A 27,941-nucleotide genomic window follows, 5' to 3' on the forward strand; every position below is an offset into this window, starting at 1 on the left:
CATCTGCTGTAACTGTAACTTCCATAACTCTCGGGTTTCATTCCTCCAGCAGACTATACATGCCTTCCCAAGTGGATATGTCGGCTTTTCTGGTACAGGTGGTGTTTGTGAATAAAGGCATCATCTCTATTTTCTCAGTAACCGAAGCTTTTCCTTTCTTTCCCATTACGTTCTGCACACTGCTCTGTATATTGTTTTGCTTGCCGCTCCTGCAAGTTCACAAGTAAGGAACGAATAATGGTAAGTGATAAGGTGACGGGAAAGCTCTTAATTTCGAAAGCATATCAAATATATCACCCTACGTGAAACAACCTTTAGATCATATTTAAATCTTTTCTCATAAATGATCATCAATAAACCACTAAGTTGACATTGATGCCCATAACTCGGTATCCGATTACGAGAAATATTTTATTGAACGATGAGCCATGTTGATCTGCGATAAAGCAATTTTGCGATTCGCTTCGCAATATCGCAGATCGCCATATCGCTAATCCTTATCGTTAACAATCATTTGTTTCATTATGCGACTGGGAGATGCGATTTGCGAGATGTTTTATCGCATATCGCAGGATCGGGATATTTTATCTTAGGTGGTGCTGCGACATATGAAAATTGCGATATTCGATGAGTCTGTATGGCGCGCGATCTCGCATCATCGCGTTTTCGCAATTCTGAAAGTTTCTTTATAAGATGTCCTCCTTTACCCTTTTGCGATGCGATGTTCATTATTAAGAGAACGATTTTATTTGAGACTTATCATAATACTTAAGATTTTGCGTTTGCGGATGTTTTTCCTAAGCTTATGATAGTGTGTTTTATTCCAAGGGAATCATAAGTGCTAGTTTTTTAATTTTTAGAAGGGTCCCCATTTATTTAGTGTTATTACTAATACTAAATAAAAAGGGGGGGTTGTTGCTGGCCACAACAATTGGCAATTCACTAGGAAGAACCAGTTATCTCTAATTATCTTTTGAATTTTCTAAAACTTCCAAAACAGAGAAGTTTTCTGGAAGATCAAACTTTATTATAGAAATATAAAGTGCATAATGCTCTTTGCCATTAACAATAGTTTGTTCCTTCCGTGCTAATTCCGTTTATTTTCTTCCCAAAGCTAGTCATTGCATTTACATCAGTCACTACTTGGTTTATAAAGATAAAAACAAAGACATCTCTGTAGATCAGTATTAAGTATGCTCATTTGTCGTAGGTAGAGCCTCTGCTGCCAGCAGGCGTTCATAGCCTCGACAGGTTTACCAATTACCCAGCAATGATCCTATATCCTACTTTGAGAAGTATACAATTTTCAAAGATAAATCCATATTCACACTTATTGCTTTCATTTTCTTTTAATTCTTAAAGAACAATGTCTTGGTTTGGTGGCCAAATTTTGACAGTGCCATTCACTTGATTTATAACTTTGCTGAACAAGTTGGCTTGTGATGAGACCCCTTGTCTTTCGATTGCAAAAATCTTGAGTCATTGCCCTATTTTGGTATGCAGTTTGGCAATGTCAGCTAGTTATAATCTTTATGATCATGATAAGTCGGCTCTTGATGAGCCCTCTTATTCTTTAAGTTTATAGTGCACAGTTGGATTACTCTTTGAAACTTGTAATTCCCTAAGTGGGGAGGAATTCATTGGTTCCTTAAGAATAGCTCTGGACGACAATTATAGAGTTTTTGAAGACAGCTTTTCTACAAAGAACCTTCGTTTTGTTATTGATGCTTTTTATGACCGATATAAAACAAGTTCCCACTAAAGGTTGTTTTTATCAAAATTCGTAAGGCTGAAACTAGTAAAATTTTCAGGCTTGTAGCATTTGACTATATCTTTCAATAATAATGATTAGTTTTCCAAATCAGTTCTATTTATACAAGCGAAAAACAAAATTTAAAAGAAATACTAATCTTTTTTGTGAAATCCAAAGGTAACCATTTACAACGTGTTTTATTATCAAAATAAAGCTATAAGCAATAATTTACAAAAATAGAAGAGGTCATCTTCTATGGAAAGTATTTTTTAAGGATCTGCCCATTAACAGGTAAAGATTCTCTTTTTCCTGCTAAATCTTGCAACATGAAAGTCGATGGACCTATGACTTCAACAATTTGGAATGGTCCAAGCCACATCCGTTGGAATTTAGAATGTTTGCCTTTTTCTTCGTGAGTCTTATTCCATTTCAATACTAAATCTCCAATTTGAAATCCTTCCTAGATACCATGTTTGAATCGAAGGAAGCCTTTACTAATGCTTGATGATGAGCACGTGTAATTTTAGCCTGTTCTCGCTGCTCTTCTAGCTTAAGGATTTGCAATTGTCTTAGTTGCAAAGATGAAGAAGGTGTTTCTTCAATGAATTGAACTAAGGCTAAAGAAGGAATTGCTAGATGAGTTGGGAGAACTACTTCTTTCCCATAAACGAAATTAAAGGGAGAAGTGCCAATGGAAGCCTTTTGAGTTATTCGGCCTGCCCATAGAGCATACGTCAAAGATTTGTGCCAATTTTCATGATTCTGATCAATAGTTCGCTTAATGATTCTGATTAAGTTTTTATTTGTTGATTCAGCCAACCCATTCCCTTGTGGGTAATAATTGGCAGAATACTTAAGCTTAAAACCTCTTTTAAGTGCAAATTCAGTCATAGCATTGCGAGAAAAATATGATGCATTATCGAACATTAAAGCACAAGGTAAGCCAAACCTGGTAATTATGAACTGATCTATGAAATCAATGATATGTTCAGCATTAGTTGTCTTGAGAGGAACTGCTTCTACCCATTTAGTAAAATAATTTGTAGCTATAAGGATGTACCTATGCTGTTTAGAAGAGTGAGGAACGATCTCACCTATTATATCCAATCCCCATTGCTCAAATGGTTGCTCCATATTGACTGGTTGCAATGGCAATAATGGTTTCTTCTGTCTTCCAGCAACAGTTTGACAAACTTGACATTTCCTTACATAGTTATGTGCATCTTTAAATAGCGTGGGCCAATAGTATCCTACGCACAAAATTTTGTGAGTTGTTGCATCTCCTGCATAATGTCCACCTGCTGGTCCATCATAGAGTTCCTGCAACACTTTTTCTGCTTTAGATTTCTCAAGACATCGAAGAAGAACAAAATCATAATTCATCCTGAAAAGTACATTGTTTACAAGCTGATATTGCTTAGCTTTCAATCTTAGGGCCCTTTTCTTTGTATAATTCAGATTTGAAGGAGCATATCCATTTTTCAAATAAAACATGATATCAGCATATCTCGATTCAATATCGTTTAGGCTAACCTCATACATTTGTACCTCTTGATTAGGAGATGGTATTTCTGATATAAGCGATGCTCCAGCCAACATCTTGCAAAAGCCTTGACCTTTTACAATATTTGCTGGTTTGATCTCAGCGTCATATTCTTGTAGGGTAGTGACCCAATTTGCTCTCTTTTCACCCACATCTTTCTACACCAAGAGATTTCTTATCGTTGGAAACAGCACTATTATCTTTGTATGGGTTTTAAGAAGAAAGGGTCTAAAATGTTTGATCGCTTTGAAAACAGCATAAGCTTGTTTCTCAAGGTCAGAATAATTTAATTCAGCCCCTTGCAAATTTGAACTAAAGAAGGCAATTGGGGCTTCCGCTTTGTCTTGATTAGCTTGCGTGAGTATTGCAGCATATGACTTCTCAAAGGCAAATGTATACAAAATGAAAGGATCAGAAAAATTTGGAGTTGCTAGGGATGGGGCATTAACAATTGCTTGCTTAATCAGATTGAACACTTCATATTCTGCCTGACCCCATTTAAAGAGTGAATTTTTCTTGATCATTGCTTGTAATGGTGACACAATTCTTGAGAAGTCTGGGACAAATCTTTTAACAAAATTAATTTGGCCAAGGAAGGATTGCATTGCTTTCTTATTATGCGGTAAGAATATTTCGGAAATTTCCTTAATCCTATCCGGATCAATATGGATTCTAGATTTAGACACTATAAATCCAAGAAGTCTTCCTTCACTTAATGCAAAAAATGACTTTTTTGGATTAAGTGAAATCCCATACCTTTGACAACGTTGGAAGATCTGCTTTAAGTCTCTGAGGTGATTACTACGTTTTTTAGAGTATACTGTTATGTCATCCAAGTAAATCACCACTGATTTATTTACTAATCCCTTAAATGCAATATCCATGGCCCTTTGAAATGTGGTGCCAGCGTTAATCAGCCCAAAAGGCATCTTTTGATATGCATAAGTACCCCATTTGGTTCTGAATGTAGTTTTTAACTGATCATCCGGATGGACCAAAATTTGGTTGTAGCCGGAAAAACCATCTAAAAAGGACATCAATTCTAATCCCACAACTGCTTGCAATATTTGTTTCATAGGAGGCAAAGGAAAATTATCCTTTTGGCAGGCTTTGTTAAGATTTCGAAAGTCAATACAAATTCAAATGTCTCCGTTTTTCTTTCTAACTGGAACCAAATTGGAAACCCATCTAGAATGTCGAACGGGAAAAATAATTTTGGCTTTCAACAATTTATTGAGCTCAGACTTAATCTGACTTTCTAGATTATGATGGATCTTCCTCAGCTTTTGCTGGACAGGTTTTTCATCAACTATCATCGGGATAGTATGCTAAATGATTGAAGTGTCGTAAGTCTTAAGGTCATCGTAATTCCAGGCAAAGACACTTTTATACTGTTTCAGGAGTCGAACAAAGGCTAATTTTTCTTCTGGGGCTAGACCAAGACCTAAATTGATATTCTGTGGTTTAGTATCCGTTCCTAGATTTACTAATTCATAATTCAGAGTTGAACTGGGCTGGCAATGTGGTGGACAAAAGGAGCACGTCAGGATGTTGCTTCTATTGGGATGATCCAGGTGGATATTGGTGGCCACCCGCTAATTCCACTTGGATCCCCTCTAGTGCTTCTTTCAGTTTTTTCAGTTTCCTTAATTATAGCACAGTTTACTATTTTTAGCAGTTTTTCGGGTCCTAAACTTCCGGAGCCGTTTTGAGGCCCTAAACGATGTTTTTGGGAAATCTACACGCCAGCAATTTTTCTGTCTAAAAATTGTCTTTTCCGTCGTAGTCCTCGGAGAGATCTTTCCAATGGGCTATCATGCGCGTCAAACGGAGATAATACGACCAATTCGCGACCCGGGAAGTTGATGTACCAACTTACCCAAAAACGGGGCCCACAATTTGGCGTTTGATCTTCTAGGGTTAGGTTTTGGAATGTGAAGGGTTTTCCATTGTTTCTCAACAATAAATAGGCCTTCGAGCCTCATTGTAACACAGTTCAGAGGCATGTAGCCACACATCTCTTCTCAAAGATAAGCTACCATCTCCCTAGCTGGTTTATTTCCATTTCTGGTTGTAAGCATAGTTCAATATTTTCCATTAATGAAATGAAGTATTATTTCCGCTGCATCTTTGTGTATATGGTTATCTCTGTAATTTGTTGCGTTCCTATTTAAGTTTGGATCATGGGATCTGCTTCAATTTCTTGGATGAGCAGGAAGCATAAATCAGTTACTCTAAGCACCGTCGACGCCGAATATATTGCAGCTAGTATGGCCTGTTGTGAAGTTTATTAGTTGAAGAAGCTCTTCAATGAGTTATTTAAGCATGTGTTGGATACCACTAGTATCTATTGTGACAATCAGAGTGGGAGACGCCTTTCAGAGAATCTTGTTTTCCACGACCACTCCAAGAATATTGATATCCAGTACCAATTTATCAAGGATATGGTACAACGGGGAGCAATAAGGCTCCAACACATCAGGATGGATGAGAAAATTACTGACATCCTCACAAAGCCCTTGGGGAAGGTCAAGTTCTTAACCTTCCGAGAGAGACTTGGAGACGCGGAAAGATGCTCCCATGGGGGTCCCACTTGAGTTGCACATTGAGCTCTGGGAGCTCCTGGGGGCCTAGCGTACTTCTTGGAGCTATGAGCAACCATAGGGTGAGTGGTTCACCTTCCCCTATAGGTACGTTGTGCACAAGGTGAGTGGTTCACCTTCTCATGTGGATGCCCCAGCATACATCCTACCCATGTAGCCCAGGACTCGTGGGAAGTACCTATCATCTAGCGAATGAGTTGGGAAAAGAGGATAGGGACCATAGCACTACAGATGGACGCATCATGCACTGTTTTACTCCCTATGTCTAGGATGCATGATCAACAACTTGATCTGGCATCAAATCTGATTAGGTTTCTACCCCTGATTATGTGGACTGACTTTTGCCAATGGAGAGTGGCAATGTCTTGTAACTCACTCTCAATTGATTCTTCTTCATTATCTATATTAGTGTTCAGTAGAGTTGAGACGAGATGCAGAGATGGTTCATGATGACAGGATGGCATGATGATCAATGGTCAGATATTGGCAGGTTGAATTCTCCCTAGTTGAGAGGGAGAGTTAAAATTGGCAATTAGGGCCAAATTCCACTTTGGACAACTCATTTGATGGAGATAATTATTGCATTGAATTCCTCTTTTTGAGAGGACCAAAATCAGCCTAAAGATCACTAAATTTGGACAAGGAGAAATGTGTTTTTGAAGTGAAGCCCACACATGTGCAAATTATCAAGGTCGGCCACATCATCATGTAGGCTCATGAAGCCCAACAGACATGTCTTTTGACCCTCATCGATTCATATAAATAAGAGAGACCTCCACCCTCATTTGGCATCATCATCACACAACACATTCTTCTCTCTCCTCATCTAATTGGTTCGTACACCTCATCAGACAATTGATCTTTTCACACATGTGGAAGAAAGAAGGACGAATTTCAGGAGGCCGAATTTCAGATCTGTTGCAGGGTTTGACCAGCGTTGACCAAGGGCTATTTGACCTACTTTGACCGCGATTTTTTGTGGCAAATTTTTGGTTTGGGCTAGGCATACTGTTTGGCACAAAAATCGAGATTTTTTGGGCACTTTGACTTGCGTTGACCACAAGCCTATTTGACCATAGGGTGGACTTTAGGTTGACCAACTTTGACTGCAGATTTGTTGACTGTTTTGGGCTGAATTTGACCAACAAGGAAGAACGAATTTGACTAGGTTTGACCGAGCTCTAAGTGGATTGTTTGTTGTTGCGTTGACCATCGTTGACTTCCTGGTTAGGGTTGATTTCACTGTTGTTGACTGAGAGCAGTATTGCAGATTTGACAGAACTGTTTTGGACAGTGGTTTAGCAAGTCAATTTTGACTTTGACTTTGTATTATTGTACTCTCTCTCTCTCATTGTTGAACATTTGATATTTATAATAAGAAAAATTGATCAAGGGTTTTCCCCATCTTGGGGTTTTTCCCTGGCATTAGCCAAATATTGTTGTTCTCTTGTCTTCGCTTGTCTTCTATATTGTTTATGTTCCTATCTACAGTTATTGTCAATGTAATTAATGGTTTATGTGATTGCAATTGGAAACTAAGTGGAAATTATCATTGGGCTAATAAAAGGACATTGAAGTAATTGTTGCAAACATAAAACATACCATTGTTATCTAAAATTAACACTTCTCATCATTCCCAGACTTATTTTGAACCTCACTACTGATGTAAGGCAAAGACTTTGAATTCAAGAGATTGATCTATTTTATTCCTTTTAGGAGGGTATAGCCATGACCAATCATTTGTGCATGCCTTTGGCCCTGCTTCAACTTCTCTTGTACTTTGTTTTTCTATCTTGGGCTTACCATCAGTATCACCTGATCTGTTTTTCTTGCAGCGAGCCCAAAAACCTTTCCACTTCCTCATGATTGCTTTCTAGTGTGTGCCTTTATCCTCCTATTCAAGTGCTTGTTCAATCATGGAAGTTACGAGTGTGATAGCCACCAAAACCACCAGAAGCAACGGGTTGTACCTAACCAAAATTAGCAAAAGAAAATGCATCCTATGTCTGAGCAGGATTTGGTGATTGAAGGTCATTGAACAGGGAAGGACTTGATTGTACAAGGCTTGCTGACTTGCTTAGCAGCATCATTGTTGATGCATTGCCTGTATTAATCCCAATTGGGGAAAGAAGCTGAGACACCACTTGTTGGTGTTGCTGCCACATCTTTTCCCAAAACAGTCGTTCTCCATTGAGCCTTACTTGAAGACCCTGAGTCTGTGACATCAACCCAATTGCTCACAGGCTGGCAAGGTGAGCCAGCGTTGATGCCATTGTAATATTCTAGGGCAATTTAGGGTTTTATTTCTAGCTAGGATTCCCGTTAACAAACAACAGTAGAATCTTTTATGAAAACCAATAATAAGGTGCAATAACAATATAATCCTCTAATAAAAATCACAATGTTCTAGGGCAACTTGCCCACTGTACTGAGTTTGTATTCAACCAACAATAAAATCACTATAGTTTGCAAACCCGCAAATTTTTAGTAAGAGAGAACTATATCAAATTCAGAGAACCTATCACTAGTTATTGTCTACCATACATAGTTTGGTTTTGCTGCCTCGAGGATGCCATGAAATGTCTCAATGAACCCCATGACTTTAGTCTTAGAGGTGTTTGAACAGCCTCAAGAAAAGCTTCGACACCTACTATAGAAGTGGTCTAAAGCCACCGAAACCTGCCTCAAGAAAAAGGGTCAAGCTGCCTCACAAAATTACTGAACTGTCACTGAAATTCTACCTCAGGAAGTGACCAAACCCTGTCTCAGGAGGACCTGAACCATCTCAGAGAAAGACACCATATTATGCCTCAGGAAAACCGAATTGTCTTAGGGAAAGTCCAATGAAACCTAGCTCATGATATACCCGCAAACTCTGCCTCGGGGAAGTTGAAATGTCTCAGGGCAAAGTCCATCGAACCTTGTCATCTTCCAGATAGGTGAATCCCATGATTTCCAGATCAAAACAGAAGATAAATGAAGAATTTACTAACTAGGGTGGAATCTCTCACCACCGAAATTAGCAGTGAAAAAGGGGTCTTAAAACCCTCAGAGTCACAGCTCAAGGAAACAGATGTATTTGATCCAATTTGATGCTGATAATTTGATTCCAAGTATTTCTCGATTTATAGATTCCTTCATGGGCTTCCAAATGTGAGGGGTTGTGAATACAGCCCCCAATTTTTGGTTCTTTTTCCCCAACCAACCCAACATTTACAAGGTTGCCCCAACATTGGGAAAGTTGGGTTTTATCCCCTTTTATCAAGACTATAGCCTACAGGGTCAGATAGGCTATTTCATCCTTCCATAGGCAATTAATTCATCATGGAAATTATATAGAAGTTATTTGATTTCCCCTATAGGTGCTTGCTTGGTGGATTATGTGATTTTATGATTTCTTTTATAAGGGTAACTTAGCAAGTACAATTAATTTAATTATTTATTGTGGACTATTAGGCCAAAGTTTTAAGGATAAACAATAAAATTATTAGGTGACTTAGATATAATCTCAATCATTGATCTCAAGTGAGGCTTAGGATTTAATCCTAACCATTGATCACTTAAAAGTTAAGAGAATAGGGTTGGGGATTTTGGCTTAATGAAATTATAAAATAAGAGAAAGGGAGAGGTGAAGACACACATCATGTTGAGAAAGTGATTTTCTCTAGAGTGAGAGGCTCAATTAGACTAGAGAGAAGAGGGAAGAATTGCAGTAGGGATTTTGGGAGAAAATTTCAGGGAAGCTGAAGCTAGGAGAGAGAGAGGCCACATCAGCTAAAGAGGAGGGCCAAAATATCTAGAGACCGAATTTCTCAAGTGTGCAAGGGCCGTACGAGGGAAAAGAGGGGCTGAATTGCTGGTGAGGAAGGCTAAATTTTTCCAGAGGTCGAGTTTCTTCAGTAGTGTCGATTTTCTTGAGGCTGATATTTCCCAGTGGGGCCGAATTCCATGTTCCCAGTAGTTATATTTTTTTGTGTATTCTCTATGGGTCTAAAACCAAAATTTCCTAAGAAATATAATATGAAGGAAGATTGTGTTGGGCACAAACCTGCTATTGTAGTGTGATTGATTTCCCTCTTTTACTCCTACTGGATTTTATTTCTTAAAGTTAAAATACAGGTGATTTTATTTTCCAGCAGTTTTTCAGATTTTATTAAGTAAATAAAATTTCTGGGTATAAAACAATTGTTGAGGTATAAAGAAATCAGATCTGGTATTAGAAAATTAACAAATGCAGATCTGAATTTTTGTATATACCGTACAGCTGTTAGTTTGACAGCTTGTGGAGGTTTCCTTGTGAACTTGGAATATTTAAAAATGAAAAAATGATTTGACAGGGTAACTATCTGTGTATTGTGTTTATGTTTTCACTGTTTATTTTCCAGCTATGTGTGTGATTGTTGCAGGTTCAAAAATATTTATTTTTGTCATTAATTAAGTCTAGATTTGATTTACTTAATTCAGGGAAACATAGGACAGCAGTCGACTAGGACTTGAAAATTTACAAATTACAGTATCATTTATTCATCATCAGATCCATAACCCATGCTAGCTAATTTCATTGCACTTAGTTTTTGTGGCCATAAATGTGGTTGTCCTAGAAATTCCTAGCAGTTACAATGTCCATCTTCACTCACTTTATCTCAGAAGAATGTACCGAGGAAATAATATGTCAGTATACCATATATTTTAACATAGGAGTATGTTGTCTCTTCTAACTTGCAATGCAATAACACAAACAAAGGTCCATATAAATATGTATTTAAATTCCAATAAACACAAGAAACACCTACAAACACGACCTATATCTATCATAAACTTGTTCGACATAAAATGCAACTACAAAGGACTAACATCAATGTAGCATTTAAGTCATATTAAAAATACCCATATTTCCAGCATTTTTTATGGCTTGATATATGAGCATATCTTCAGATGAGAGGCCCTTAAACCTGGATTCACAAAGAAAAGAGAAACGAAAGAGACCTTCATAAGCTTCCCACATGTTAAATATATGATAATCTAGAGTATTAGTGTTTGACAAATTAATAAAACCAATTATTTGGATAATATAAATTTTGTTTTAGCAAATCATTATCCTCATATTTGACCAGAATCATCAAGCCATTTTTTGCCCTAAAGATATTGTGTCATTACTGAAAAAGGAGATTACAGGGATTTCTACTTTGACTTCAGTTTTTACAACTAACATAAGTGAGAAAAAGAGCAAGTATAGGTCCTACTTATACAGCCAGCAGATTAGAAACCGCATATGCTTCTACTAGCCCCATACGTTAAAAAACAAATTCTCATGTTATTATCAAGATCAGATTTCCAATAAGTAAGCATATCCATGTCATTCCTTGGCCCGGACTTTATAGTTCTAAAGGAATCTCTCCTTTCCTTGATACCACTAGAACATCCTCAAAGATGTGACTGCATGCAGTTAGTGTTTAGCACGATTTTCTACCATATTATAAGGTTAAGGGGATGAACCCTTCACTCAAACCAAAATCATTGGTTAGGCATGTTATACGTTTTCAATTTCTACCATATTATAAGGTTGAGCAATCCAAGTCTGAAGACTTTGAGCTAGATGATGTTTACGTAGCTCTTGTTGATGATCCCATTTCTAGTGGTGTTGAATCAATGACGACTTTTATGAGTGATCATGTTGACCAATGATTTGTAGTTTTGATGTCTATTTTTGCTGCTACTACTACTATTGAGGTTGCAAAGGAGTCTGAAGAATCCTCAGACTCTGAGCCAGAGGATGTTTATATAGTTCATGTTGATGATCCCATGTCTAGTAGTGGTGATGAGTTTGATCATGATGAGCAGTGATCATTTTGATCACTGATATGTAGATTTGTAGTAGGCCAGTGGCCCCATAGCTTGTAGCATTTTTTTGGACTCTAGAGGCCATTTAGAACCTCATTGATTGTGTATTTTGTTGTTGATATGTATTGCACTCGGTGCCATTTTGATATATTCACCTTTATATGGTATATAGATGAGCAAACTTTGCATATTTTGTCTCTATTGGTTTGGAATCATGGTTTTAAATCTTAAAAATAGTTTTTTTATTAAAAAATAATTATTTCATGTATTTTTTTAAAGACCGGTTCATTGAGATCTGACCAGTCTTGGTTTGACCGGTTCTAGTTTGAAACCCAGTTTGATAGGTGGACCAGTCTGGTCACCAGTTCCAGTTTTGAATACTATGGTCTCCAATGAAACTGAATGTCCAATCTGATCACATCAACAAGATCTCAGATTTCTTCTTCTAAGTCTCGGCCTAAATGTAGGTAAGAGGCAGCTTCACAACACTAATGCAATGACACAAGTATAATACTTCTTTAGGACTCAGCCTAGAGATCTGCCCACAACCAGAGATCTTGGACTAGGGTAAGTTCAAACCTTGAACCACTACCTCGGACCAAACCCATAGAGCTCAGATTATGCCACTGAACTTGGATCCAACCTCAGGACTTTGGATCAATAAATGTATCTCAGATCAATCGGTGATGAACTTATACTGTCCACAAAATTACAGAACTCGGACAAGGGGTATACTTCGGACCTTCCAAAGTAGCCTCAGTGCAAAGAGCAGACTTCGATTTTGTTTAAGAAAAAGGATTAGATTTTCAGATCTCTTCCAAAGTAGCCAAAGATCAGACTTCAGATCTCCTCGAAAAATTCGGTGATGGAGCAGACTTTCAGACCTCTTTATACGAGCTACGGACTTCAGATATGTACCTTAGAAACCCCAAACTAATACAGACTTCAAGAGAGAGAGAGGAGACTTCCTTTTTCGCTCAATACTAGCCCTTGTATCCTTCCTTCGAAGCCTTCACATAGAAGAGAATAACACTGATGTGAGTGTAGTCGAATTGCATTCCAAGGAGACCAAATGATGTCTATGTATAGCCACCAAGTGATCCGAATGGGTGCCACACTGGGCCAAGCAAACTTGATCCTTCTTGTAGGCCGACATAGCACTTGTAGAGCCTTCTCAAATTACAAATAAAAATAATAATTCTCTTCATAAAATATATATTTTGACCAAATCAAAGGCACATAGAACATGCTAGAAACAATAATGATTTTGTTTTTCACCAGTACATTGATAAATGTTTTTATGAAGACCGACTATAGCTACAATTTCAACAGCTTAGACTGCTTCTTATTCACTGAAGCAACTTTATACCAAATATGTCTCTTGTAACATCTTGTCTAAAATACTCTATTCATTTTTCATTCGTTTCATCTTATCATGCAACTCTATTCTGCAGAACAATATGCCTTGTGCACTCCAATAACATGTCCTTCACAGCAGCACCATTATTGCTCTTTCGCAGTTCTGGTAAATATAACTTATCTGTTTCCTTCTCTAACACTTCTTTTAAATCATCCACTCTGCATCCACTAATGGTTGAGAAACTTGACAACTGAACCCCAAAAGAGAAATCAATTCGGAAGCTTTGTTATTTTCAGGAAGTGGGGAATTTCCTGCAGCCATTATATATGTTGCTGGAAAACAGAATATAACCAGTGCAAACAAGTATTTCACATCTCCCGCGAAATAAAAGCATGTGGAAACATAAAGAATTACAGCTACAGGCAGGATTAGAATTTGAAATCCAATCTACCGATCAAATTTGAAGGTTATAACAATTTTATTAAATGTTTTTAAGCATTTTACTGTACTTTTGTAACAGTAACCCTGATTTGTCACTGTAATTGACGAGAAAATCACCTCGTGGCATGCAATTTGCCCATCAAATTCCATCCATGGCTACAAGGCAATCAAAAACTACAAATACTTGTGACAAAAAACCCAAGAAAAAGAGCTAAAAATTGAATGAAGGGTTTAACTAACATTAAAACCTGAATTTTCCTTAAAAATTTTCATATGGAAATGTCAGAACACTTACTTTTGTGTATTTAAGGCTGTTTCTATGGTAATTCTGTTTTAACGTCAAGTAAGACTATTTCTAATGTGTTATTGTATGCCAAAATCGCAATTTTGTTGGATTATGCTTCAGGGAACCTTAGATAGCATTTAGAGCCTGCTATGCTAAACTATCTTAGAGAATGTGCATATCTGATAAAGGAAGTCTTTTCTCAAAAAACAATAGCCTGATTTTACTTTCAAATTTTAATATATGATAAACTAACCTTACAGATTCTTCTTTCGTCTGTTGCTTGTAAACTATGAAATCACCCTGCTTGAAAACCTGGAGTTGACGCTGTGAACCATATAAAATGTGTTAGATGAATTGAGCTTTGATAGGCTAGTCTACATAGGAAATGAAATGCCCATTGCAGTTAAGCGTACCCACTTTTTGAAGCAAGGCATTGATTGCCTGAGCTCTAACATTGAGATCAACATCTTTAAGATTTTCCTCCATGATTTTATCTGTCAATCCCTGCCCATCATTGTTAACCGACATTCTATTCAAATTTTCTTATGAAATTAATGGTCTAAAATTCTGGCAAACTACAGAAGGCACTTTACTTGAACCTAAAGAAGACACAAAATATACAACCAACAATAGGCTTTTACTTACATCAGAGAAAGTACTGAAAAGGTCCAATATTCTATTGATGGTAGTAGCCATTTTTGAAGCTGACGCTGCCATCTCTGAGATCTGATAAACAACAGACTAACTCAGTAAATTCCTACAAAATATGACAACAAATGACTATCAAAGTAGCTCAATGAACTAAAAGGCACAAGCAGTGAGAATGCAGTGTGGGAGTGCAAAATCAACAACCCCTTGGTCAATATTGAAAACAAAATGATAAAGAGAGCAAAATAGACATGTTCCTAATTTGATGCTGTGATGTTTTCCTTAGCAAACGTTATTTTTTTCCTTCGTAGAAGCAATCAAAGTTTTATGGTTCAAAACATGAGCCAAAGGAGTATTTGAAAGCAAAAACAACATAACAGTAAGGTCTATTTTAGTCAAATGGGCTATGATATAGTGGTTGAAACTTGAAACGGGGCATTATCACAATTATGACCTTCAAAACTATAATGGGCTTTGAACCCTAGAACAGTATGTGCATTTGCAGTGTCTGATTACCCCACTCTTTGATTTGTGTACATATAAGAAAGACCAAAGAAGGTTAAAACATAGAATATATTGGTTTCTAATAATGTAGTCAATTGCTACAATGGGGTTGTTCCCCTTTTATTTACCATCTAGGTGGTTGTTCACCTCACTTACCCATCTTTCATTCCAATTGATGACCTGATCGATCTACTAAATTGGACTGCCACAGTATTACTTGACTAAATAACTAAGAGTGATTAAATGTAGTATTGCTCTCAAAGAGATTACCCTTGGGATGAAATTCCGGGTTAGGGTTACAGCAAGGCATATGCAGATTTATATTTTATAACAGTATTAGAATGCTTCTTCACTCTATAAAATAGTGTGATGCTCTTTTATTGAATGCACAAGAAGTATAAACAAGAACTCAAACAGCAGTTAATTCCACCAGCAAACACTGTAAAGTAGGTCCAATTCATCAACAAATAACAGGCTTAAAGACAATTAATGTAGTGTGGAGGCTTCAGAATTGTAGCTATTCCCCTGTTGCCTCAAAGTCACACCAGCAGACCTTGCTGCTATCCTGTGATGTCAATCTGCCCCTGCTGTCTCAATCAGCACCCTAATTTACCCATAGATTCTTGTTTCAGCCAACCACAGTCCTAGACCCTTGAACATAGCCTCCTAAGCCACTAGCCGTCTCGAATTTGCCCTATGCCCACTTGTTGGAGGTTAAACCAGTCTCAAGGAACCTGCTGCTCTTCACTACCTAACCCACAGCCTTCCTTCCAGCTCTCACAGCCTCAAGACACTTGGCTCCAGCCTTTGCTGGCCTCAGGAAGTTGGTATTACACCAGTCACTCCACGGAGTGTTGGTTCCAGCTTCGCTGTAGGTTAATGCCCTGCCACAAGCAGCCCACTGCCTTCGCTAACCACAGACAACAACTCGCTACTCTTTGTTCTGTCTCTGCTGCCACAGAAACTAGGTCTTATCCCTTGCTGCCACAGAATTTACAGAATTGAGATATCAGTCCATACTTGCCTCAGGAAAATAGTAACTGCCACAGAAAAGATGATTATCCAACCACAATTCGGCCCTCTAGCGAGAAGAGATAGAGGGATTGGCTAGGGTAGAGTCTTTCACTACCTAAACCAATCAGAAAAAAAAGGGGTCTTAAACCCTCCAAGAGCCTCAGCTCAAAATAAGAAAGATAACAAAACTATGATGCTCAAAATGAATCTCCTCTCTCCTTTTTATAGATTCCTTTTGGGGTTTTTTCCCTCCTAAATTAATTTTGAGTGACTAACAAGTTTCCCTCCATTTGCCCCAAAATAACAATCATTATCAAATAATAGTTCCCCCCTTTACAAATGACTATAGCCTACGGGGTTAAATAGGCTACTACATCCTCCCTTGGGCAGTTTAATTTGAAGAGAACATTATAGTCCCCCCTTCCCGACATTGCTTGTTCTCAAGCAATTGCAGATTAGGCTGTTGCAGGATCTGTTCTTGCACAAACGCAGCCCACTTCTGGGATGGGTCCTGTGCAACATATTTCTGTGCTTCCTCATACGTAACATAGGACCATTTGCATCCAAGTGAGCAACATCAAATGCAGTTACAAGCAACTACAGAAGACCAGCCTTGAGATCGAGTCACAAATATGAGAGTCTGACTTACTGTGGAATTTAGTTTCTAGGCATTTCCTTCTCTAGGAATATGGAGATTAAAGATACCCCTCTTCTGCATTTCATCAAGAATTTTGCAAGTTTCTTCTGCCATGTCCAATTTGGAAAGGTGATACCAGATTGCACTGCAAACATACTTATGTAAAATAGGTTCCTGTTCCAACCATCTCTCTATCAACCCATATGCCACTGATATCTCAGTACACTTATAAACAACGTGAATTAATGACCTGAATGTTGCTTCAATTGGTAAATGAATCCTCTTCCTCATCTTCTCCAAAACTTGGAAGGCCCCTTCTGGATTTTTGTTCTTGCACAACCCATTAATCACTATTGTATATGTGGAAACATTAGGAATTTGACCAGCACTCTCCATTTGTTTCAACAGCCTCAAAGCCTCATTTATTATACCATTCTTGCACGCTCCATTACCACCATTGAGAGTAGTTCCGCCTCCCAGAACTATATTTCTGACAACCATCTACATTTGGGAAGAGTAATTGTTAGTCCCACCCAATAGCTCCCCAAAAGCATTGGCGTTCTCAATCTTCGGAACTCGTCCTTCCCCCAAGTCCATGCGATCAACAATGTAGACAATTGGCACAATCAAATGATCAGAAACTGGAACCCATATCATGACACTCAAAACATCAAATGCGAACAACGATGCTAAGGAAATATGGAACTTTGACCCAATGCTAGTGTCTTGTTGTCATTCAGATTGTATAGGCACGGTGCGACAACGGCTCAGGGCGAGGGTTGTCACTCTGATCTCCGCCCACTCTGTTCTAGTTGTCTCCCAATAGCAAGCTATGGGGGGTAGTCCCTATGAAAAATGGAAATGCAAGACTTGTTGGCAACCAATAAATTCGGGAGACACGATTGAATGGCCTAGCCACTTGGTTGATTTTAGCAAGTGATGAGACTAGATTGGATTATTTGTGAGATCAGTGCCTTACGGAGTCAACTACTTGCTTTAGGCCAATTAAATGACAAGTGACCAAATGAACAATCGCTTCTTTGAAAAGCTTATCTATCCTATACGAAATGCAAATCCTATGACTAAGGTGAGATTCAGAATCTTGGTTTATTTTAAATTATATGCCTATTCTAGGTGTATCCTTCCTCTAAACTATTATGAAGCTAGTCTCTAGATTAGGTTGTGAGAGAGAAGCCAAGGGGAAGCAAACAAAGGCTTGGTTAACAATACCTCCCCTTAGGTTCTAACCCCTCGATGCCTTCAGCGATGCAGAGACTGTGACTCTGACGACTGCAAGGTCACCGTGTTAACCACTAAAGAGGTGCTAGGCTCCTCAAGCTAGATGAGGAAGGTGGTTCTACTCTTTCTATCAACCAAGTTTATGCCTGCAGGTAAGTTAATTAATGCAAAATTAATCCTAGAATGTAATGCAAGACGATGTGAGTGTTCTTGAGTTAAGATTGTTTATTGACTTTAAGGACTTAGTTATCATTGATCTTATGACAAAGAGTACTTGACAATGAATAAGCAAAAATCTTAAACACAAGGTAAAGTGCCAGTATTGCCCAAGATAAAATTATCATCCACAAAAGATATTAACCATGACACAATAATGACAATGATATAATTTAGAGCACTTATTACCAAGAAATGGTTTGAAACAATTAGCTAAGGTTCTTATTAACACAAGAATGAATGATTTCTTAAGAGATTGACAATTAGATAATTAATGTTCTTTAACCACAATTTAGCAAATCCTCAAGATATGTTAACAAGATATCACAATGCTAATTTGAACAATTAGGTCTTCAACGCTAATTATGCAAGAACAAGAATTATGCTCAAGTCCAAGAAATGATCTCTTTAGTTAACATCAACTTAAGCAATAGAAACCATTCGTCGAGAGATAATATTAGTGTGCTTATATGAGTGAGTTTATTAAGTGCAAAATTGAAACTGTGAAGCTTATGCAACTTGTTGTCGCATAGATTGACACGACAACGCTCAGACCGGGGGCTGTCACTCTGATCCCCGATCCCTCCGTTTAAGTCTGTCTCCCGCGGCTGAGGGGGGTAGACCCTGTGAGATGATGAGACCAACTGTCGACCAATTGGTTGGGAGACACGAGACACGATTAAGATAAGCACTAAAATGATTTGATTAGCTTAGCAGACCAGTGCCTTAAGAGATTTTTATTAAAACGATTACTTGTTAGATGATATAGAAACATAAACCGTGAACAGCAATCAATTGTCATCAAAAGGAATCAGCTAAATCACAATGCTCTTAGAATGACCAAAACGATATCCAGCAACTGAAAAGATGAATGCTTTAAACCACCATGAGAATCATTAACCAGATATCATATTCGTATCTCGACTTGAAAATTTAGATCTCAGCATGAAAGATATAACATGATGATTCCCGAAAATAACTGGATCTGAAAATTTCCACAATATTTATATATTTTTTTTCGAAATTTTTTTTTTTTTAAACAAAACCTAAAAAATAAAAAATAAAATCTAAATTAAAATTAATCTAAAAATAAAAATTTAAAACTAAGCCTAAAACCTATGAAAATTTTTTATTTTTTATATTTTAAAACAAAACCAAACTAAAAAAAACTTAAAATCTAAATAAAACTAAAATCTAAAAAAAGTGAAAAAATCCCCTTTTTTTTATATATTATAAAAGTGAAAATTAAAAAATCTAAAAAAAAAAAAATATTAAACTTAAAATCTTATTTTTAAATATAAGTTAAAACGAAAACTCAAAATAATTAAAATCTAATATAACAAAATCCTGAATCTAAAGTCTAATTAAAATCTGCGTTAAATATAAAACAAAACTATAAAAAAAAATTTAAATCTAAATCTAATCGAAACCTGAACTAAAGCGTAACCACTAAAAACCTATATTATAAATCTAAGCAATCAAAAATGTTTTAATAAACCATCATACGACGGCGCCTAAACTGACGGAGGGAAAAACAAAAAACGTGAAACGATTTTACCTCGGCTCAGAGACTGTGAATGAAATGTTTGAGCACAGGTGACGGCGGATGACAGCAAAATTGGTTCGATATTTACCCAGAAGAACCACGACCCGGTGATGAATGTCCTGCGATTTCCAGCTCTCGACGCAGGGTGAGCAGGGCATAAGCAGCAGCGACTGAGCATTTGAAAATACCGCTAATCCTTCCCACGCAGCAAATCATGAGGACATTGGCATTCACGATTTGGAAGAAACGCTGAGCACTGAATGTTTGCAGAATCCTGAGTGACTGAAATGCCTGGATCAGGATGCATCAATGGCGTGATCGAGGGTGCGACAGAAGCATAACCACAACCGAAAGGCTCAAACCGTCAAAGGATTTACGCTGCACGTTACTGGTCTCCAGCTCATACTCATTTCTTGCCTCATTCGATGATGATGAGCAATTGTGAATACAGATCAAACGGCGTGTATGAAACTTCTTGCAAGTATCCCATCCTCCGTGCATGTATTTTTTAAAGTTTTCTGAATATATTTTTCCGTCTGCGTGAGTGAGGAATGTATAAGATCAAAATTCTGCTGAAGCCCTTTGCTCGGAGGTTTTGGCACGTTCCTTGTTTCCAGCCAAGAAATTTGACGGCGGCTAATGATCTTTCAGGACCACGAAAAATTTCCAGCGGCTTAACTTACAAATTTCAATAGCCTCTACGCAAAATGCTTACTGCCGTTACACAGGAGTGATGGTTTTAACCAGTAAAACACGCTGTCATTTATACATTCATGACAGATCAACTATTGCAGTTACGTTGAAACCCTTTGTGCGCAGGCAAAGAAAGGCTTCCATACACCCGCGCTAAATCAGAAATAGGAGTGTGGGCGTATGATGGTCATTTTAAGCTGTTGGTTGAGAAACTGCCCCAGAAGTATCTGCAATAGGAGTTTTGGCTAAGACAAGTACTTTAAGAAACAGCACTGAGTACCGTGGCCCAAAAGATCTCTGAAGAGAAACCCTGATCCTACAATTTCAAGAAAAAAAAAAAAAAAAAAAAACCCTAATTTAAAATCTGTGTAAAGCAAGATTTGAAACCCTAGAACAGCTGATTAATGTACAGATTGTGGCCCCTTTGACAGCCAGATTCAGCAATACGAGCAGAGATATTTTTAAAGAATAAAATTTTAAGGTTTTCACTATGAAGAACTTCAGAAAATCTCTCATGCAACTTAGAAAAAATAAACCAAATGATAGACCCAGGATCCAATCCAACTGGGCTCAGCAAAAAATGCTTGCGGGAGTTGGCTGGTTCAGCCGAGAACTTCCCCTAACGCCCACCAAATCTTCTTCAATAAGGGTTTTTCTGCACAGCTCAGAAACAACCATCAGTAAAGAGGGCAAAAATGCTGCTAGATCTCAAAAAGTAATGGAGATACCTGCCATTACTTCAGAAACCCTAACAGCACTCAAACCCTAGCAAGTGAACAAGATACCTGTGCTCACAATACTCTACAAAAAGCTATTATTAATGGCTGGAAATAACATATGCAGAAAATTTAAACAATCTCACAGCATTTCAAGAGAGTAACACCAGCAAGATATGGACCCCAAAGTCTTCTTTTATTAACCAGAAACAGATTTACAAGAGAGCTTCTTCAGTACCAGACTCACAGATCCCATGATCTGAAATGACCCCTAGCACCCTATTTAAAGGAAATAATCCCAACGGCTAGTTCGAGTGATCCATGTAGAAATGATCTCGACCGTTGATGAGGATCAAGACATCTCCTGATCTCATCCGTCGATTTATTCACTTAAAATATTATTATTTTATTAGTTAGGGTTTTTTGCTTTATTTTTTAATATTTTATTATTTTTTATTTATTTCATTTTTTATTTATTTTATTATTTTATTATTTTTATTCATTTTTTAATTTCTTAATTCATTTTAAAATGGATCATCGAACTAAGCCTTCGGAAACATCACCTAGGACCTAGGACTTAGGACTCATGAGGGGATTTAAAACATTTTTCAACCCTCAAGACACATTACATCATGACTTTTACAAATTTACATCTTAAGGGGGGAAACCCCTTTAACATAGACCCTCACAAATCACCCAGTTCTGCGACAAAACTATAATCTAGCAGATCAACACACTAGGATTCTCCTAAAGTTCTAATGACAAAATCCATCCCGGCTTTGGGGTCAGGTTTGAAGTAAAACTCTGCCAATCCATGGATCGGTGAGATGAAAAACCTTCCAGGACGTAGATTACCACTAGAAAGTTAGGTCCACCTAGGCAATTCACATAAACGACTCATATCTGCTAAGATTATTTACAATTCATACATGCAGACTGGGTTTACAATCAAAATGATTAAGCTGCTGATGACTGCTGGATGGCACAGACACGCTGATCAGGTGCTGCCCCTTTTTGCAAAGAAAAGGGGGTGTATTGCATGGGTAGTTGACCAGTAGAGGTCAACACAACTCACAAGAAACAACAATGTGTTAGTATTCATATTAGCAATAAAATACTTCACCAATTTTCAAATCACTTAAACAATTCCACAATGAGAAATGTTGGAATCGCGACTACCGTTAGACCAAAACCTGCAGGTATTAGTCTCCGCTACAATCGCCAGAGTTAGGATCCACGAGAGGTCGCTAGTCCATGTCATGAACACACGAGGAGTGTTGAACCCAATGTCCAACAATCTCCCCCTCAGCGCAATTCGGGTGAGTTTCGAACTCTAGACCTGTTGCTCTGATACCACTTGTTGGAATCATGATTGTCGTTAGACCAAAACCCGCAGGTATTAGTCTCCGCTACAATCGCCAGAGTTAGGATCCACGAGAGGCGGTTAGTCCATGTCGCGAAACACACGAGGATCGTTGAACCCAATGTCCAACAAGAAATTCTTACAATAGAGTGTTAGAGTCGGTCTAGTATCCCTCCATCAGCGATCAAAGCTCTTTGCATTTGCATAAGTAGGTGTCTCATCAGTGTCATCTCATTGCATTCCATTAGGCATGCCATAACCCTGATGGAGGAGCTGGTGTCTTTATTCCCCTCTTGGCACTGCTGGATCAAGTTGTTTCAGTCAATAAACTCTTTCAAGGTTACTTGTCTTGTCTTGAGGTCAAAAGTCCTAGGTCTAGGGTTTAGGTCCACTTTGTCTTTAAGGTCATGTCTTTAAAAGTCAATAAATGCCCAGCAGGCCAGAGGGATGACTATCAAAGTATTTCTTCAAAAGATTTCATCTTGTACAGTTAATTTTTACCTTGGATTTAAAAACCCTGTTTTTAAAGCCCAAGGTCATTTTCTCAAAAATTTTGTAAAAAATTGTAAAAATTCAAAATTCTTCAAAAGTCAGCATGCAGCCCTGGTCCCCTTTGCCAAGATTCCTCAGAAGCTATCCCTGCAAAAAATTTCAAGAAAAAACATCAGTTCAACCAATTTCAGGACAAAAGGAAACCATAAAATCAGCAGCATTCAAGTTTTGAAAAAGTGTCATGATATAAACATTAGAAAGAAGGTTTGAAAGGAAATTAATTTAAATCGAGTCTACAAAGCTCCTCTCTCCCTCCATTTAGTCATCATTGTGCCTCAAAGCAATAGTGAAGAGTGATTGAAGAGAAATTGGGCGAAATTGCATAGAGTGCCCGCGCGCGACGTGTTGGGTGAGCGCGACGTGTCAGGGCGCCCATCGCAGTTCAAGAAAAGCACAGGCGCGACCTGTTGGGCAGTTTTTCACAGAAATCCACCTACAGCTCAGCAAAACGCAGTTTTGACTGGATTTGACTTTTTTGAGTGAATTTTGATCCTCCTTGTTGTAAATGATGTAACTTTATGATATTTTGACACTTATTTATCTCTTCTAGAAGATTCTTTCATGAGATAGGCAAAAATTTAATGAATGAATTGGTTTCCTAGCTTACAGAGGCAAGTTGTTTTGACTGCCTAGTTTTTAGTGCTCAGTTTAGAATTGGTTGAAACAGCTCCTAGGATAGTGAGCTCGACCCCTAGAGGCAAGGAAAGATGTTAGATTGCCTATATTATGTACTTTCTTGGTCATTTTCATGGTTGGACTCTTGAGGGAGAAAGCTTCTATTGTATTACTCATTGTATCTCTGCAATTTTGGCAAAGGAAGAAAGACCAGGGTTTTGCAGTCCTTTTTGGGATTCCTGTGGTTACATGTATTGATGGTGTGTTTCTCTTTGTACTTGTAAGTTTGTTATGTGATTCATCTTCTTACTTTTCCTTCTGCAAATTAGGCAAATGAAGTGTTAAAGTAGAATTCATGATTGCCATGCTCTGCTTTTAAGTTTGCTTAATATTTATGTTTTCATCTGTCTAAAGAGAAACCTTGAAGGTTTCTTGCTCTCTTTAGCTCCTCACCAGTCATTCCTATCCATTCACTTAATTCAAAGGCATCAGTACAGTCTCCTACCTTGCCCCAAAGAACCCCCTGCAAAAACTGTGTCCAATCCCCGCACCCAAAATTGCCTTTCCCCAACTTTCCACCAAAACCCTAAAAATCCCAAATCAAACCTTTTATCAGTTTACTAGCCTAAAATCAGTGTTTCCTCATTGGTTATCTCGCCCGTTGAAGATCCCTACCGAGATAGACCGGAGAGAGCCCTCTCCTGCCCCGTAGGGCTAGCTACGAGGCTAAGTGGTTTGATGTTGCCTTGGAGTTTACCTTTCTCAGCCTGAGGTGAAATTTCAAGCGCTAACATAGAGCATAAACAAATGAAAGCCTTTATGTCACTTATTTTCAAGTTTTATGACAGCAATAAGTTAATTTATCTTAAAGCACTTTAGGATGCATATGCGCACAAAATGCAAATGATCAACCTACTTGACTAACCTACTTTGCCAACACTAAATTTTCAATGAATTAGCTTCCTTTACATGCCAATGCCACAGTTATATATTAGACTTTATAATGCCTATGACAGACATCAAATTTTCATGAAAAGAAGCCAAACAGTGAATGCCTAATAGATGCAATTGACCTATTAGTGTATTAGCCAACTTATGAGTTAATTTTATGCCACTTAGATAAGCTAGGTGTCACTGTTATCAAATGCTCAAATGGTTGTAGCAAAACAGTGAGGAGAATGAGGGTTAGAAGGACTAAACCAATGGGCCCTTTGGCCTAGAAGATGACTGCTCTTCTTGTCCAAAAATTTCTCCAGTGGAATGGCCACTTGCAACCAAAAAATTTTGCCCAATATCTCTGCAAAAAACACCAAGTATTAGCCCAAAAAATTAGAGATAGCCCACAGAGATGGCAGCAGGCGAGAAAATGCTAAAATGAGGGCAACGATGGAAGGAGAAGGCCTTATAGGCCTGTGTTAGGGTAGAGGAAGGCCCAATAAGAGTTGTGGCTCCAAGGGAGGAGCCTCTAAGGCTCACGGCAGGCCCTAGAAGGGTTGTCGTCTAGCCTAAGGGAAGGTCGAGGACTCTTTTGGCTCACGGCAGGGAAGGAGCAGCCCTTAGGGCTTGCGGCAAGGGAGAAAAGGGTCAGCGAAGGCGAGAGGAAGGATGTCGAGGGGGGTTAGGACGAGGCCGAGGGCTTTAAGGGTGTCCCCAAGCCCACTGCAAGGGAAAAGGAGGCAGGTCGAGGCCCTTGGAGGCCTGTGACCAAGGGCAGCAGCCCTAGAAGGCTGACGGGAAGGGTGATGGGGCCCACGGCAAGGGAAAAGAGACCAAATTGGGCCTGCAGCTAGGCTAGCAAGGGTTGCAGCTAGGGTTTGGAGGCAATGTTGGGCCTAGGAGGCCTTAAATAAATTTGAAACCCCAGCAAAATATGAATATTACTTCAGATCTTCAATAAATGCCCAAATCACCGCAAGATCACTGAATGTTGGCCCTGCAAATTCAATGGAAACTAGATCTTACCCTCAAGGGCCTAGATCTAGCTCCAAACCCCAGCAAAATTTCCTTGATCAACTTTGAAGCTCACCTACACAAATGAAAATAAAAATTTCCAAAATTTCCTCAAAATTTTGACTTTGACTTAACCACCAAGGTCCAAGGGCTTAATTTTTTTTTTTAATTCACTTTTGCCTTAGTGGGGGACCTCCAAAAATTAACTTCTTTTTTACCCACAAATTTTTTGGTTATTTTCCACTTGGAGAAATTAATTTCTCTAAAATTAGTTTTTGACTCTAAATTAATTAATTTTTTGGCTTAGGATTTAATTTTATTTTAGCTAGAAAAAATTGATTAATTGACACAAGAGTGGATTACCTAAGTGTTGTTACATAATTAAATTGTCATACTAGCATCATTTACATTACAAATTGTAGAATTTGGGTTTACAATGATACAATAAGTTGTTGGCTAATGATTCTAAAGTGACATTCACCTTACCTTTATCTTTCATTTTTATCCTTTTACTTTAAGAATTTAACATTACCATGAATTGCATATCAATACTAGGGCCATAGGCTTGATCATTAGACTGCCCCACTCAAAAATTCTTGTTTCTTTGAAAAACAAATTGTGTTTGGGGCGTGTTTGCAAAAAAAAAAAGTGAAAAAAGCTAGGGACTGCGCTTTGTTAAAATTGGCAACTAGGGCCAAACTCCATGTGGGTCATCTTATTAATGGAAGCTGATATTTTTCTTGGATCCTCTCATTGAGAAGTGTAGGATTGATCTAAAGATCATCCGATTCCAATAAGTATTCATGGAGATATGAATTTATTTGTGTTATGGGACAATTCGTCAAGGTCAGCCAGCAACCAAATAAACCCCACTTGTGCTCAACATTTTAGTATAGACAGAGGTGGCCTTCAAGTCATTTCAAAACACTTGGGATCTATTCCTCTCTACTTATCTTTGGGTTTTAGTAGGAAGAGATATCTTAAGGGATAACGCTACCCTAATCCAGAGGGCAAAAGCCGTCACAGCTGGAATTGCTGGGACTGCCGGGAAAAGCCAGAACTGCCGGAACAGTCGGGAACTGCCGGAACAGCCGGGAATAGCCGAAATTGTTGAACCTGCCAAAACTGTCGGGAACTGCCGGAACATGCGAGAAAGATGACGCAGAGGGCAGAAGCCGGAACTGTCGGGAATAGCCGGAATTGTCGGAACTGCCGAAACTATCGAGAACTGCCGGGAACAGCGGGAACTGCCGAGAAGAGCCGGAACTGTCGGAAGAGCGAAAGCATCTGTCTCCGAAGGAGAGCAGCATGCAAGGGACAACTAACTAACACTGGGACAGTTGTATGGTACTTAGTAGCAAATACACCAAGCATGCAATGTTACAGCTAGCATGCAAGGGACAACTAGCATGCAACAACAAGCATGCTAAGGACAACAAGCATGCTAGGGACAACAAGCAAGCAAGATGCAGCCAATGCATAGGTCAATATGGCAACATGGTGCAACAATGGCACATAATGCAATACAGTGATCATTGATGGGTATAGTCATGATTAATGAAGCGTGATGAGATGCAGCATAGTGATGATGGGTGCAACATGGTGCAACGCGGTGAGGTGCAGCATGATGATGAAATGCAGCGCAACGATAGGTGAAGGAGTCACCTTGGAGAATCAGTTGAAGCAGCATGTCTTCAACTGATCTCATGTATCATCTTCTTAGAGATGATCTATGCTCTTATCTAGATAAGTCAAAGTGTTGACCTCTGTTGTAAACGTATTATCTCTCTCTCTGCTAAACTATTGAAGAACATAATAGAAAAATTGATCAAGGGTTTCCCCACATTGGAGCTTGTCCCTGGCTAGCGCCACATCTTGTGTCCCCTTATCTTGGCTTGTCTTCTGTGATTTATGTTTATGTTCTATCTGCAGTTTACTTTAATGCTGATGTGATTGCTAATCTGGAAAAGATATTGAGCTAACTGTGAAAATTGAAATATATTGCTCTAAGCATAGAACATACCTAAAATTAACACGCTTCGAGAGCGAATTGAGGGGGTGGGGGCCCTCCCTCGCAACCCTGTTTTAGACTCAAAAATAATTCTTTTTATAAATACAGTTTCCCTGGAAGAGTCTTATAAACATGATGTTGACTCCTTTGACTCATGACAATAAATCCTTCGACCTAACAAATCCTAGAAGCATGAAGAACATGCTTTTACCTAGAAGGCCATCAATAAAGAGCATGAAACCCATGCTTTAATAATAATAAATTTTATTTTTTTTGTTTGTTACATAGGATACATATTTAAATCAGTACAACAACAGTTATGAAGACCGAAACTAGTTACATTTTCAACACTCCCTCTTAACTAGGGAGGTATTCATAATTGTACAACTAGTACAACATCATATCTCAAA

General features: G+C 38.3%; 1 protein-coding gene across 1 annotated transcript in view; it reads right to left on the bottom strand.

Moving 5' to 3' along the window:
- The window catches only part of LOC149137993 (uncharacterized), a 337,976-nt gene that overhangs the window by 272,127 nt on the left and 37,908 nt on the right, over window positions 1-27,941 (bottom strand). Inside the window, exons 3-6 of the mRNA XM_089447071.1 lie at window positions 14,473-14,553; window positions 14,245-14,331; window positions 14,081-14,151; window positions 10,787-10,851 (exon numbers count right to left, since the gene is read on the bottom strand). Coding sequence (XP_089303197.1) covers window positions 10,787-10,851; window positions 14,081-14,151; window positions 14,245-14,331; window positions 14,473-14,544 — 295 coding nt within the window. The 5' untranslated portion in view covers window positions 14,545-14,553. The remainder of the gene's footprint in view (window positions 1-10,786; window positions 10,852-14,080; window positions 14,152-14,244; window positions 14,332-14,472; window positions 14,554-27,941) is intronic.

This window comes from Pinus tabuliformis, chromosome X, assembly GCF_031772625.1.
Source record: "Pinus tabuliformis cultivar Carrire ecotype Pingquan chromosome X, CPIR1, whole genome shotgun sequence".
In the NCBI taxonomy this organism is placed as follows: Eukaryota; Viridiplantae; Streptophyta; class Pinopsida; order Pinales; family Pinaceae; genus Pinus; species Pinus tabuliformis.